Source organism: Magnolia sinica, chromosome 17, assembly GCF_029962835.1.
Source record: "Magnolia sinica isolate HGM2019 chromosome 17, MsV1, whole genome shotgun sequence".
Taxonomy (NCBI): Eukaryota; Viridiplantae; Streptophyta; class Magnoliopsida; order Magnoliales; family Magnoliaceae; genus Magnolia; species Magnolia sinica.
The window spans coordinates 62,779,438-62,795,325 of NC_080589.1; the positions used below are offsets into that span (position 1 = coordinate 62,779,438).

Here is a 15,888-nt window from a genome sequence, read left to right on the forward strand (position 1 = left end):
CAAGGACAGAAAAATCTGACACTTCCACAAATAAGACAAACAAAGAATAAGTCCAGAGATGTACCACCGGCTTGGATCTCCCACCAGTGTGCCATGGCCAGACGTGTGAGCACGAGAGAAGTTCATGGGTCGGTTCGTGAATAGTCAATGGAGAACACCAAGTTATCCTGGGAAATTATATACCTCACAAACCTCCAAAAAGGGTCCCACCCCTTGGAAATTTTAAACAACACATCACATCACTGCATTATTTCCAACTACAGCCACGATAAAACTGGAAGGCACCATGAAACTTCTTCACCTTTGTCATCCATTCTACCCAAGTGAAGCAAATGGCCGTCGCAAGTGACAGAGATCTCACGACGGCAATTGGGTCAGAGCACAACCGTCTGAAAGATCTGAAGGCCTTTGATAACACCAAAACTGGCGTCAAAGGACTAGTGGATGCTGGCATCGTGAAAATCCCAAAAATTTTCATCCGGCCACCAGATGACATCCTCAAGGCTTCAGCTGCTGTTCTGACCCATATACAGATTCCGATCATTGATCTGGACGGCGTGGAAAACGATCGAAGGTTGGAGATTGTTGATGAGATCCAACATGCATCGGAGACGTGGGGCTTCTTTCAGGTGGTGAATCATGGGGTCCCTGTAAGTGTACTGGATGAGATGATTGAAGGTGTCCGTAGGTTCTTCGAGCAACCAGATGAGGTGAAGATGGAATATTACACCCGTGATTCGAAGAGAAAAGTTTCGTATTCTAGCAATTTCGATCTGTACCAATCAACGGCTGCGAATTGGAGGGACACCTTGCTTTGTAACATGGCCCCTGATTCATTAGAACCTCATGAATTGCCTGCCGCTTGCAGGTATGGTTGGAACAGTTTATGTAAAGTTACATAACTATGCATGTTCAAACTCGTCCCGGTTCATAAAAAAACCTGGAAAAAGGACCCGACTCGTTCTTGCTAGCTAGTTGTTTTCTTTTCGTTTTTTTTTTTTAAAAAAAAAAAAATTTTAATTTTTAATTTATTATTATTAATTTTTAATTTTTTATATATATAATGGTTATTACAGCTTAGTCACTCATAATGGCGCAATGAATTTTGCATACATGCCATGTCTAAGATGATGATTTACTCTAATTGTTAGGGACATAAAGTTGGAGTATTCAAAGTATCTCACAGGGTTAGGGACCACGCTATTTGAGCTACTATCAGAGGCACTTGGGCTCAATTCTAACTATCTCAAGGGCATGGGTTGTGCCAGACGCCATACTATTCTATCCCACTATTACCCTCCATGCCCAGAGCCAGACCTCACCCTCGGCACCACCCATCATTCGGACAATGACTTCATAACTGTCCTCCTCCAAGACCATATTGGTGGCCTCCAAGTTCTTCATCAAAATCAATGGGTTGATGTTAGCCCAGCGCATGGAGCTCTTGTTGTTAACGTTGGTGATCTTCTACAGGTATACGTTTGCATGATCCATGCATCTATATGCTTTCACATGCATCTACATGTACAATGAGTTCATTTCGTCCAACCAGCTTGTTTTGATTGTTCTGGGACTCAAGATCGCCAGCATGTCGGCCCTTTTAGGTGATCCATTGCCCCAAGTTTTGAAATTGCCTATCTTCTCTTTGCTACAGTAAATACACTATGACCCATAATGGCTTCCGATTATCTATATTCCATTGGGGCTATTTAAAATTTCCCTTTCAAAGTACTACATTCTTACACATAACTAGGGGATATGGCATGTGGAATGCACATGGAGACCACATGGGCCCAGAAAGAAAAAGAAAAAGAAAAAAAGAGCGAAGGAGGTAATTGGAGTAGTTTTATTTATTTATTTATGAAAGGTGGACCCATTATTAATTTGAAAAAGATTGTACGGCCATTCGGGCAGGTCCCAACAAAAAGATTTTAGACCTCGCCTATCATATACCCAAATTCATACACAAGGCTGATCTAGATTGACCAAGAGGACTGTCCATGGGGTTCAACATCAGCGTCAGAACAGAAGGAGGAAGCCATTGTCGTTGTTGGAGTAACAGCAACTCAATCACGATTAACACACATTTCACAAATAACACACATAAAATAATGAGGGTTGTTTATTGAAATGTACGATAGCAGAGTATATTAAATTTTTTTATTGTACATATACACTACATAGAAGACTCTTTTATAGACATGATGTAGGCACCTAACACTTGAGAGATTCTTGCTAAAAGAATGAATCAGCAACTAACATGTGGCTTGACTACATTCAATTTAGTTTCAACAAACAATGAGAAAATAGTGGAATTTCAAACGTTCTTATGACCATTGGGTTTGAATTATTCTCAACACACCCCTTTAATTCAAACAACCTCTACTCCGAGCATTTCTTATAACTTGACAAATTTCTGCTAGGAAAGCGCTTTAGTGAAAATGTTTGCAATTTGATCCTCGATGTTAGAGTATTCCAACTTGATTTTTCATTTCGCTACGAGTTCTATTATGAAGTGATGACATACTTTTATGTGTTTAGTCCTTGCATGAAATGCTGAATTTTTTGTCATTGCAATGGTAGATTTGTTGTCGCGGTAGATTACCGTAGTTTCTTCTTGTTTTGCGTTCAAATCGAATAAGATCCTTCTAAGCTATACTGTTTAGCAAGCGGCACTTATGGTAGCAATGTATTTGGCTTCCGAACTTGATAGTGCGATAGTTTCTTGCTTCTTAGTCGCCCATAATATCATTCAGGTTCAAAGGCTAAGCGAAAATCCCGAAGTGTTTTTTCTATCATTCGCACAACTAGCCCAATCACTATCAGTATAAGTCACAAGTTTAAAATCACTCACCTTGCGATACCTGATTCCAAAGTTTAATATGCCACGAATATAACGTAAGACTCTTTTTGCTGCTCCCATATGTTGTTTACTTGGATTTTGCATAAATCTAGATGGAATGCTCACTGCAAACATTATATATGGCCTTATATGAGTGAGATAGATTAGTCCACCAATCAAGCTTCTGTAGTCTTTTCCATTAGTTTTATCTACCCCATCTTCTAACATAAGTTTATCATTTGTATTCACGAGAGTTTTTGCAGGATTACAATTAGTCATATAAAATCTTTTTAAAATATCATGAGTATACTTTTATTGACATACAAAAATACCTTTGGAGTCTTGAATAATGTAACGACCCAACTTTTCAGGACCTGAGTATATGACCCATTTTTCAAAAAACCCGAGTGTTAACCTTAAAGGATGGTCAAAATTCGAGTATATGTTTTTTTTTTTTTTTTTAATAACTATCAAAGTGAGCAGATGAGCGTAGAATGAACAAGTAAGCATAAAGGAAAAATTGCAACTACATTTAGAACATACAGAGGTTGCCCATAATGACTTATACAAACCAATGTCTCCACAATAACAAATACATGATTACACACATAAGAAATTTAAAAACATATGAGACACAAACAAAAGCTACAAGATCGTGCAGCTTTCTTGATAGGTACAACCACGTGTCCTTGACCACCATAATGGCTCCTTATCAGTCTAAACCTGCATATCACTTAAGCCACCCTGTACGGTTATATTTTTTATGGATGAGTAGTTAACCCAGTGTGAATTCCCCTCAAGATTTCACACCACCGCATTAGGTAAACATAGTTATAAAACAAAAAGGCAATTAAAACAATACATGATGCAGCCTTTTTAAATGCATAGATGCGTGAATGCACATCGCCCTAGGGATGCTCATCTATGCGGAATTCGGGCTCGTCACCCATGCAAATCATCGACATGGGAAAATCATCCAGTTGGAACAGGGGTTGATAGTCGATGGTCTGGGAGCTAGTAAAACGATACTCCGATGATCCTAAGGGCACATGCTACAACATCTAAAATTAGCCACCCGTCACCACCAATATACTATGGATGCATAATTAGCCAAATCATTATTAGTCCAGTTACAATTAACCAATTTAGGTAAGCTCAAAGTCACTATCGGGACTCGTCACCAGCGTAGGCCGACAGCTCGGGCATAGGTCCCGTACCACTATCCCCGGCTCATGAGACTACCACCTTAGGATGTTTAATGGAAACCTATCAACTAGTGGCCAATCATATTACAATATATGGGGCTTACCATCGCATGGTTGCACGATATAAAATATCGAACCCATATAGGGCAAATACCAAAATAAAGCCACATGGGGCGATATTGAAATAAGCCACATAGGCAAATATCAAAATAAGCCACATAGGACGAATATCAAAATCATGCGATAAAATACCATCCTTGAAAACCACTTCGACAACAACTCTGGATGGTAGGCCCACATAAATGATCCATCTAGACCACCACTCAATAACCACTAGATCGAAGGTCCATTGCAATCACCATCAATCGAGTTACATCTCAAGTATGGGTGTACATTTATAAGTGGGGGTTTCCCACTAATGTACCGGTTTAAATCCCAAAAACAATCCACAAGTAATCCAATAGCATGAATTAAATATACAAGATAAACATTAAGCATATCATGATGTAGCAACTTGATTCTAACAACTAACACATATGATTACAAAATAGAGATATCATTTATAAGTTAAAATAAGACTATAACTTAAGCTAATGGGAAAATGGAAAGCTCAAGGAAAAAAATCATCACCTTATAGTTGGATCGCCTACCAGCATGACTAAGGGACGTGTGGTCCCTTATAATCGAGTCCTATCATGAATTAGGAAATTACGCGGTTTGATCGAGTTCTACACATTATTTATGGTTGAGATTACAACCTAGGGTTTGGATTATTTATCTTAGGATCTTTATGTAAAATTAGGATTTTTATCTTAAGGTTTAGTCTTAAACTTAGATTCTAGAATTTAAGTCCTGAATTATTAATATTAATATTATTATTATTATCGTACAACTGATCAAATAATATTTATTATAGGGGTATTAATCCATCAACATTAATAATGATGGTTCATAAGTTTATATTTAAATGTACCAAACTTATCTAATACTCTTATAATGATTAATAACCTATTGTCTACTTAAGAAGTGTAAGTGTATAATAATCATTCAATGCTAAAATGAAGAATCAACCGATGGTTAATCCGGCTTAGTACCCTGTTTATGGTTAAAACCCCATCTCAAGGTTTGGATTACCTAGGTCTAGGGTTTACCCTTGAGTTTAGGTCTATGATAAATTTTTAGAATTTGGATTGTAGTTGGCATATGATAATTTACCATATTAATTTAATAATTGAAAAGTAATGGTTAACATTAGTGTTATAATTAATGTTAGCCACTTTAATAATAATCATTATGATGCTAATAATGATATGATCTATTATTAATGATTATACCTAAGAATGATAATTAAATGACTAATATTTAATAATAATAATTTTGTTTGTAAGCACTATTATTAGCATCGATAATCTACTAAAGGTTAGTTGTGTTTAATAAATGCAATTATTATCGTAATACTAACAACAATAATAATAATAATAGCTATCAAGTATTAATAGTGGATCTAATCATGATAATAGATACTATAATTCGACATTAAAGCATTCATAATCATTTGTTGGGCCCACCAAGTTGTGATTCCAAATCCAACACATCCATTATGTGTGTCCCACTAGGTTAAGGGGTCAAACCAAGTTTCAAGTGCATCCAAATCTCAGATGAATTTGAGCAAGTGCTTTTATATGGCTTAACATGTCTTCATAAGATTGTGGATGGTGTGGGCCACCTGAGCTCTATATATGGCTGATTTTTGGGGGCACCCCATATATAAAGGGGACCCATCAAATGGACGGTGTTGATGTTCAACACACATCATGATAGTGCCTGTAGTGGGGGCCATGGTCCTGGCCAAAATCTCAAGCGAGGACGTTGACAGCTACAGCATCATGTTTCACCATTTATTTATTTTTTTGTTTTCTAGTGGTTTTTCATAGGTGGGGCCCATATCAAGAGGATCTACTCCGCTAGTTGGGTCCTAGGGCTCAAGATAGGTCCAATGAGTCCAATATTGGATATGTTTTGATGCACCAAAATATCATAGAGGGCCCTAATGATTTACCACTATTAAATTAGTCTTTCTGCTGGTGTGGCCTACCAGAGAGTTGGGTTGGCTTCATTTTTGGGTCAACGACTAAAATGAGCTGGAAAATGGGATGAACGGTGGAGATAAAACATACATCTAGGTAGGGTCCCACTTCAAGCAAAATCGATGGACGGTGTTGAATAACACATACCTCAGTCAGACCCACGTAACTTGGTAACGTCTATACAGCAGCCGTTCTGCTGCTGGGGCCACGGATGGACGGCCTGGAATAAAATACACATCATGAGGGGCCCACAGAACCTCTGACGTCAATACCCCAGCCAATCTACTTCCTCATCAGGTGGGTCCCACGTGGGGCCCACCATGTATATATATATATATATATATATATATTTGAAAAGGGTCCAGCGGCAACTGACGCTGTGTGGGGCCCAAAACCGATGGACGGTATAGTATGAAACATATACATCATGCTGGGCTCCCACCTGTCCTATTCTTGGACGTTGTAGATGGTGGGTCCCACAGCACTTGCTGACGTCACAGCGGTGGGACCCACAGAGCCTGGTGGCGTCAATACATCAGTTATATAACTGGTGTGAGGTACCCAGCCAATCCGTTTTCAAGGTGGTGTCCAACACAGTGCAGCCCGCCAGCATTTCGGGAGGCCCAACACAGTGTAGCCCACCTGCATTTTGGTGAGCCCCACGTTCAGCCCATCAGCTGCCAAGGTGAGAAAGAAACGTCCTCTATTGCAGGCTGCTTTGGAGGCCATTTTCCGGCCTGTTTATCGGCTCAAACACGGCCCGCCCCTGGCTGTTTTTCAACCCTCGTCAGCACTCAATCGGAGGTACGGTGGCTGCCATTTTCTCGGCCAAAGAACGGCCCGAACAGAGCTTGTTCCCGGTCTGTTTTCCGGACTGTTTTCAGCCAAATTTTTGGGGCGTGTTGCAGCTCAAACGGAGCTTGTTTGCAGGCCGGTTCTGGACTGTGTTTCAGCCCATAGCTGAGGCTGTTTACATGCCATTATTTGGCCCTAAGCACGGCCTGAACTCAGGCCATGTTCGGCCTTAAAACAGGGGCGTTTTCAGGCCACGTTCAGCCACAAAACAGGGGGTGCATTCAGGCCCCGTTCGAGCTCCACTTTGGGCGGATTTTTGGCCCCCAAACGTGGCTCATGCAGGGCTGATCTCAATCCTGAGAATGAAGGAGAAGAGCAGAACGGAAATGAGGCTGAGTTTACCTGTCTGGACGGCGTGCTTACACCCGTTCTCACTCTCCCCTCTGATTTGTTTTTCTCTCTTTTCTTCCCCTCAACTTTCTTTCTTGTGTAAACCCTGAGGGCCAGGGTGTTTATTTATAGGCAAAATGGGGAGGAGGAGCTGACGGTTGGGTTTAATGCGGCCACAGTGGGCGGCGGTTGCGTCGCCGGCCTTCTCAACCCAAAAGAGGAACGCCTCAGTTCCATCTTTCATGGCCCGGCCTAGCCATTTTTGGCCATGAGAGGACCTTCCCAGCTGTGTTCGTGGAAGGCCTGGGTCCACCGGTCAGTGGGAGGTTTGCCTTGCAAAAGAAGCCATCGGGCGGTCCTCTCCTTCGAATCCTAGCCACAAGTTAAGGGAATGGACGGTCCAAACCTATCTCACCCGTTCCTATGAACGGCCCCAAACCCCTATACGGTTTTGATCAGGGGACCCATGTGAGTGAAATGGACGGTTTGGATTGTCCGGAAAGTGGCCAAGGTGGCCTACTTTGGGGTTTGAAAATTCTTGATTTCAAATGTTTGAAATGGCGGGAAGAGTTTTCTGTGTTTGGAAATGGGTTGGGTCAAAGCTTGTTTGACCGACTCACCTTATCCAGTGCACGTCATGCACATTATTGGTGAGGTGTACACGCACTGTATATGGCCCTGTAGGCGATGGTGGCAGTCCATCTACACCGTTCAACTGCTTCATTGGTTCCTTCTGGTCGTCCTGGTCCACTTTGGACCGATGATGAGGCCCAGGTAGACTATTGCACACCTCTCGGGGCTGTATTTGGCCCATATAATGTGATCTGGCGGTCAGATGGGCACGAGGTTTTGTTTTAACGGTGGAAAAAGGATTCAAGGATTTTCAAGTGCCTGGTTGGCCATAATTTATTATCTTAAGGTGGTTAGTGGATGCATGGTATCAATGTGACTTAGTATAACTTTCTTTAATCTAAGGATTTGTTGAGTTTTACCTTCCGGGCTAGTGTTGGGTTCGACTTGGCTCCTCTATATCATGGTAGTTGGCTTTATCGTTGACCAGGAGTCCCGATCTACACATGTAAAATTTAAGTTATCTTGTTTAATCGTCTTTAATCTTATAACCGGGGTGTTAACACCCGAGTACCGAGAGTACAGGGTGTTACAAATAATTTGCATACCTAAAAAATAATGTAAAAGGCCCAAGTCAGTCATTTCAAATTTAAACATCATGTTTTCTCTAAATTGCTTCATCAAACTTATAAAATTGCCTGTATATATCATATCATCAACATACAAGCAAACTAAGGATTTTCATACCTTGAGTTTTCACATAAAGAGTAGGTTCACTTTCACTCCTCTTAAAATTAGTGTCAAGGAAGTACCTGTCGATTTTATTGTATCATGCTCTTAGAGCTTGTTTGAGTCCATACAAAGCTTTTTCTAATTTGTAAACTTTATTTTCCATCCTATTGAATTTAAATCTTGCAGACTATTCTACATATACATTTTCCTATAATTCACCATTTAAGAAAGCTGATTTGACATCGAATTGATAAACATGCCAGCTTTCTTAAGATGCCAAAGATAAAAAAAAGTTCTAATGGTTTCTAATCGAGCAACAGGATAAAAGGTTTCAAAAAAAATTAACACATGAAATTTGACCATAACCTTTTGCAACTAAACAAGCTTTATGCCTTTTCGAAGATCTATTAGGATTGAATTTGGATTTATAAATCCATTTTAGTCCAATGGCTTCTTTTCCTTAGGGTAAATCAACCAATCTTCATGTGTTTTTTTTCAATACCATCAATTTCTTCCTTCATTGCATCATACCACTCTTCTTTTGTCACTGCATCTTCAAAACATGTGGGTTCTGAAGAAAAAAAGAGCAAAATTATATGATTAATAAATATCAGTAATACTTCTTACCCTTCTTGGATGCGATTCACTTGATTCAATATGTGGTGAAGGTAATGGTTGAAACTCATTTAGTGACATATAAGATGTGGTTTCTTCATGATCAACAACAAAATGAGTATTTTTGGCACTACTTTCCCAATTTCAGGCACCATTTTCATTAAAGATAATATTTCGACTGATGTTCAAAATCTTATTTTTTGGATGATAAAGCCGATAGCCCTTTGTTTCATCGCTATAACCAATAAAAATATATTTTTTGCTCTTATCATCTAATTTTTGTCTTTTTTGCGAAGGAATATGAGCATAGGCTATAGATCCAAATACTTTAAGATGGATCACATTTGGTTTTCTCTTAAACCAAGCTTCATATGGGGTTTTTCCTATGACATCCTTAGTAGGAAATCAGTTTAATAAATAAACCAAAGTTGCGACGGCTTCAGCCCAAAAGGTCTTTGGTATATCCTTTTCTTTCAGCATACACCTTGCGGTTTCAATGATTATTCGATTTTTTCATTCCGCGACCCCATTTTGTTGTGGGGTAAAGCTTGTCGTGAGTTCTCTGTTTATACCTACATTTTTACACATTATAAAGAATTTTTTGGATGTAAATTCACCACCCCGGTCAGTACGTAATTTTTTAATAGAATAACCACTTTGTTTTTCAATAGAAGCCCGAAATTGTAGGAAAAATGAAAGAGCTTCAGACTTTTTTCCAAGAAAATACACCCATGACATTCTAGTAAAGTCATCAACAAATAATAGAAAATATCTACATCCACCAAAAGAGGATGTACTCATAAGACCACAGATATCAACATGTACAAACATCAAAGGTTCAGTTGCCCTCCAAGATTTACCCACTTGAAAGGGAGTTTTATGATGTTTTCCATATACACATGCTTCACACAACTTTCCATCATTTGTCGCCATTGGTAAACCAGCAACCATTGTATTTTTATGCAGTAAATTTAGCCCACCAAAGTTTAGATGCCCATATCATTTATGCCATAGTCTAGAGGCATCACTAGATTCAACATTAAAAGCATTGATGGTGAGATAAGAAAATTTAAGAGGGAACATTTTAGTATCAATCATTTCGACTGAAACTATTAATTCCTTGTTTTTCTTATTAAATATCATGCATTTGTTTTCATCAAAAATATCATAAAGTCCTCTTTTCATCAATTGTCCCAAGCTGATTAAATTTTGAGCAATGCCAAGAACATATATAACATCATGAATAAGCTTCTTACCAAATTTGGTGTCTATGGAAATAGTTCCCTTACCTCGCACTTGAACTTGATTATCATCTCCCATCCGTACTTGAGACCCTATAGTCTCATCCATCTCAGCAAATAATGATTTATCACCTGTCATATGGTTACTGCAACCACTATCTAGATACCAAATATTTTCAGTACATGCAGTAAAACATGAAAGAAATAGGCTTTCTTCATCAGTTTTTTCATCATCACGTTTTTCTTCATGAAAATTTGCCCTATCTTTTGACTTATACCAACAATCTTTCTAGCATGCCCAATTTTTTTACAAATTGAGCAATGAGGCACGTTGAAATCCTTATTTTTATACCGAGAGTCTCTTTCAATATGCCCTTTCTTTTTGCACTTATAACATTGAATAGGGGATTCACAATTACCTTGATTGGAGTTTCTAGAGTTGTTGTGGTGGCCTTTTCCTTTCCCTTTAAAGGATTGATTTGACCGAGCTTCACCACCATGACCCTTTTTAAATGGGTGAGTTGTAGTATCTTCACTCCAACTTTCCTTCAAAGTTAGTTTTGTCTACAATGCCTGCTCAATAGATTTTTCTGTGTCTTTTTATAACCTCTTTTCATAAGCTTGAAGAGATCCCATTAATTAAGTTAAAGGCAAAGTGTTTAGATCTTTAGATTCCTCTATTGCATGAACAATGAAATCGAATTTTGAATTAAGACTCCGAAGCACCTTTTAAACAATTTTTTGTTTAAACAGGTCTTCACCAAGAGACCTAGCTTGATTTACTATTGAGGTGACTCGAGTGAAAAATTCTTGAACCGATTCTGAATTTTTCATCAATAAGGTTTTAAATTCATGATGGAGAAATTGTAATCTTACAGTGATTACTTTACTTGCCCTTGGAATTCATTTCGAAGCAAATCTCATGCTTCTTTAGATGTTTTAGCGCCCATTATTCTTGGAAAGATTGTGTCATCCAGAGCTTGCTGGATATATGACAGGGCATTTGCATCTTTTTTATATTTTCTTTCATCTCCGCTTTTTGAGGTGCGGTCACCTTTCCTTCTTGATCAACATACACTGTAAAACCAACCTCTACTAATTCCCATAAATTGTGAGACATAAATATTGTTCTCATTTTAATAGCCCAAAATGGATAATTTTCTCCGTTGAAAATGGGAATAAAATTTTGATTAACACTTGCCGTGCTACTTGTGGTGGCCATTACCTTTTACCTTGCTCCAGATTGTTGTGGAACCGAGCTTTGATACCAAATTTGTTAGAGTAACAGCAACTCAATCACGATTAACACACATTTCACAAATAACACACAGAAAACAATAAGGGTTATTTTCTTGAAATGTAGGATAGCAGGGTATATTAAATTTATTTATTTTTATTGTACATCTACACTACATATAAGACTCTTTTATAGACATGATGTAGGCACCTAACACTTGAGAGATTCTTACTAAAAGAATTAATCAACAACTGACATGTGGCTTGACTACATTCAATTTAATTACAACAAACAATGAGAAAATAGTGGAATTTCAAATGTTCTTATGACCGTTGGGTTTGAATTATTCTCAACAGTCGCACGGGCCAATGACAATGGATAAACCAACTCCAGCATGTTGCAGTTGATATATGAAGCCAAGAAAACTATGGCCCAGATTGGATAGTCTTAATGGTCTCTAATCCAGTGTTGTCTAGTGCTAAAGATCCCCTAATCCTTCTCGGGAGGTCTGCTCGGTATCTGTATAATCTGTTAGCGCACCCTTCACTGGCTAACCTTGCCAAAACGTCCACCACCGAGTTACCCTCACGATAAGTGTGCTGAAATATGAGGTTAAGGGGGTGACTCTTATGATGGATGGCTCCCATCCTATACCAGATATTCCATGGACTTGGAGCCGAGGGATCTTTAGCCGCGTCCGCTATTAGCTTGGCATCAGTCTCAACAATAATGTTTGAGAGGCCCATGCTAGAACAAATTAATATCTATGCCATCAAGCATAACCTGCACTTTTGCAGCTCTCCCATAGTTTTTGTGAAAGGCAAAGACAAGCTGCCCTGAATGGTCCCTGCCAACTCCCTCTACCCCACTGTCACCTGAGTTCCCTCTCGACGAACCATCAATGTTCAATTTCAGCCAACCTTTTGACAGTTTCATCCACTTAACTATTATAGATTTCCCTTCGGAAGGCAACTACTTTCCATATCTAGGGCTTGTAAGGTGACATTTTCCACTAGCGAATTGTTATCCGTCTCAGGCATAGTGGAGCCTACTTCCCTCAGCCACCTGAAAACTTTGGAGATGATCTGATTGGTTGACATCTTTTGAACTTCAAATCTGATGCGTTTTGACTCAGCCGTATCTCCCAGGTTATGAAGCACGGGATCAGTCCCATTAATTGTTTTAGCCTGGTAGCACGGGTTGCCTTAGAGGTAACTGGAGTAGTTATATTCATGTAATGGTTTCAATAGTCGAAGGCATATTCTTACTTTTTTCATTGTTGTGATCTACTTGAGTTTTAGATCTATCAAGATTTTGTGTTAAACTCCTGAGTCTTTGTTGCATGTGCCGTCTAGGACATGTCATCAACCTGTACAGGCCACATGGACAGAAGAGACATGGTAAGGGCTAGTCACTAGGAGAACAGACAAAAGAAGAAAAATGACGTCCTTTTGTGGACATGCTACGTCCCTTTTCCTGTTAAAATCCCCTCCATAAGAATAATTATGGGGCAAAAATACCCCAAAAGGTGCTAGCATTATATACATAACAGAAGATGGTATGGAAGGACTTTCTGATCCATTAATGAAATGAAATCTCTCTTTCAAAAAATAAATAAATAAATAAATAAAAATTTAATAATAATAATAATAGAAGATGGTTAGTTTCATCGAATCAGTTTGAGTTTCTTAGAATGGCCCAGTATAGCTAGACATCCAGAGCATAGACAGCTCCCCTCACTCCACAATGTCAGCACGTGGGACCATTGGGTAAATACATGCTGGTGATCTTGAGCCACAACACATGAAGTAATCTCACCTAAAATGATAGACTCCACTTGGTGGGATTTTATTGGATGTCAGGGCATTGTCAGATGGGACAAGACTTACCAAACAACTTCCAGATTTTTCTATATATACTCATATTTCAAACAAGCTTGCCATCCAATCAAATCCCCAAAAGTATTTAGGTACTTATAGTTGACTAAGCTATAGTCATACCTTAGTTGGCATCATTTAAAAATTGGTCTCTAATTGCTGACCTTAATGGACCATAACAGAAAATTTACATGGAGAAGACAACGTTAACCATCTGATTTTCTCTTCATATTTGAACAACTCACTTTGTTACTTTTAACCTTCCATTTGATTGACACAAAATCACTGGTTAGGCTTGCTTTATCAGTATATTCTTACAGACATTCTCCCTCTACAATGAGACAAACAACTTAGATGGTCAAGATCGAAGTACTTTCACGCCCTATATATGTTAAGAGGAGCAGCTGCCACCATTTTCAAAATTGAGTGATCCTCTGTGATGAACGCGATTTGCCTGCACACGTAGGGTCCGCTGAGATGTCCCTTGGAAATTCACCCTATCCATCAGTTTCTCCAACTGATGCTAGGACATGATTAAAAAAAAAAAAAAAAAAGAGAGAGATTCAAAACTCAAGTAAACTATTGCAAAAAATAGTAGGATGGAAATGCCCACCATTGAAACCCTCTCGAGCCACCATGATGCCTATATACCATCCAAACCGTTAGCCTAATCCGAAGCCTCTGTGTCTCCGTAAAGGTTTTGACAATGGGCATTTCATCCCCATTTGAGTTTTGATCTCCCTCGTCACTTCCTAACATGAGTTAGAGAAACTGATAGATGGGGTGGTGGATTTCTCACGGACATCCTGTAGCCCCAACAAGCTTCCAACCGCGGGAACTCCCTCTATCATGAACAGGACACATGTCGTGGTTTTTTGTTTTTCTTTTTCGAAGTAGCAATTGTATTCATAGGATCTGAAAGTACAACTGTGAAGGCACAGACTAAATATTTCGGAAGGGCCACCTCTCAAAACGGAACAGAGAAGAAAAGGACCTAGCTCTCTCACATCGAGCCTAGGCCCACTCTATCTAGGAACAAGAGACCTCGAATGGATGGAGGATGGGATGGTTATATGTCAATGGGAACCATCCATCTACTCGGCCCTCTCGTAAACTGCGTATTTTTCAAAAATCCAACTTGTCACATTATCATCTCGGCCACCTTTTATTCAAATCACTCCACTGAATATTTTGGTCGTTAACAGTTTCTTATTTTCTACCGTCTCTTTGACTGTCCTCCAACCAATGTAGAGGAGTGTCTTTTTTCTTTTCTTTTCTTTTTTTCTACAACATAAGTCATCCGCGCTACGGCCCAGTAGATGGATGGACTCGATCAATTCATCACGTAATATATTTTATCAGAAGAGATGGATGTACCATGCTTACGGCTTCCCCATATTTCATTGATTCTTTTCTTGTGTCGATGCTGCTTATTTCCAACGACAAGCTGAAAAGCGTCGAGCACAGGGTGCTGGCTAACCGTGTGGGCCCAAGGATATCCGTGGCATGTTTCTTCACCACACATCTCCATCCATCCACCAAAGTGTATGGCCCAATCAAGGAGTTGGTGTCAGATGAGAATCCGCCGAAATACAGGGAAACTACGGTCCTAGACTACGTTACTTATTATCAAGCTAAAGGACTTGACGGGAAGTCTGCTCTCGACCATTTCAAGCTGTGAAAGATGTCTACGTCCATGGTTTACAGTCCTATGATAGTTTTGCACCCTAGAAAATGGTGGTGCGTCATTCTCACGTGTGACACTGATGCACACCAATCAAGACAAATTCAAAATATAGGTCCCACTATAGGTGGAGAATATCTATAAATTCAGGCGATCAACCAATTCTAACCATCCAATTAATGGCAACCCGTTGGACTCGAATCAATGGTTAATAGTAAAATAATGAGTCCAACGGGCGGTCTAAATTCAAAGGGTAAACTCAGATTGTCATTATTATCTTCTCCGAATAAGTATTTGGTTATGCTTCATCTGCAGTTGGTCGGCTATTTGGATGGTCTGGATTGCCATATGACAATGCGATATTTAGGATTGAAAAATCACCACCATTAATTTCTGAATGGTGAAAAATATTATAGACTCTTTCTAAATGGTGCAAAATATCATAGAGTGAGAAATTTAGGACTGTGGACCCCACCTTTTATCCAGCTGTGATTATGAAAGAAGACAAACCTTGTTTTGCAACTTAGACCTCCACGTGCGGAGACCGAATTTCAGGATGAAAATACCCCTCCTTTCACGGAAATAGATTAGGTACTCCCCCTGCCACCAGCCA

General features: G+C 39.3%; 1 protein-coding gene across 2 annotated transcripts; it reads left to right on the forward strand.

Annotated features, from left to right (window-relative positions):
• Window positions 1-210: 210 nt before the first annotated feature.
• Window positions 211-15,700, forward strand: LOC131231676 (1-aminocyclopropane-1-carboxylate oxidase homolog 1-like). Of its 2 annotated transcripts, none has more exons than XM_058227962.1 (3): window positions 211-868; window positions 1,152-1,472; window positions 15,020-15,700. In XM_058227962.1, the coding sequence occupies exons 1-3, from the start codon at window positions 333-335 to the stop codon at window positions 15,270-15,272; spliced, it is 1,110 nt and encodes a 369-aa protein (XP_058083945.1). In that variant the 5' UTR covers window positions 211-332; the 3' UTR covers window positions 15,273-15,700. The 2 variants fall into 2 exon arrangements, with proteins under 2 accessions (XP_058083945.1, XP_058083944.1); XM_058227961.1 differs by lacking the exon at window positions 15,020-15,700 and adding an exon at window positions 13,899-13,946 and having other exon boundaries at window positions 214-868; window positions 1,152-1,473.
• Window positions 15,701-15,888: the final 188 nt, after the last annotated feature.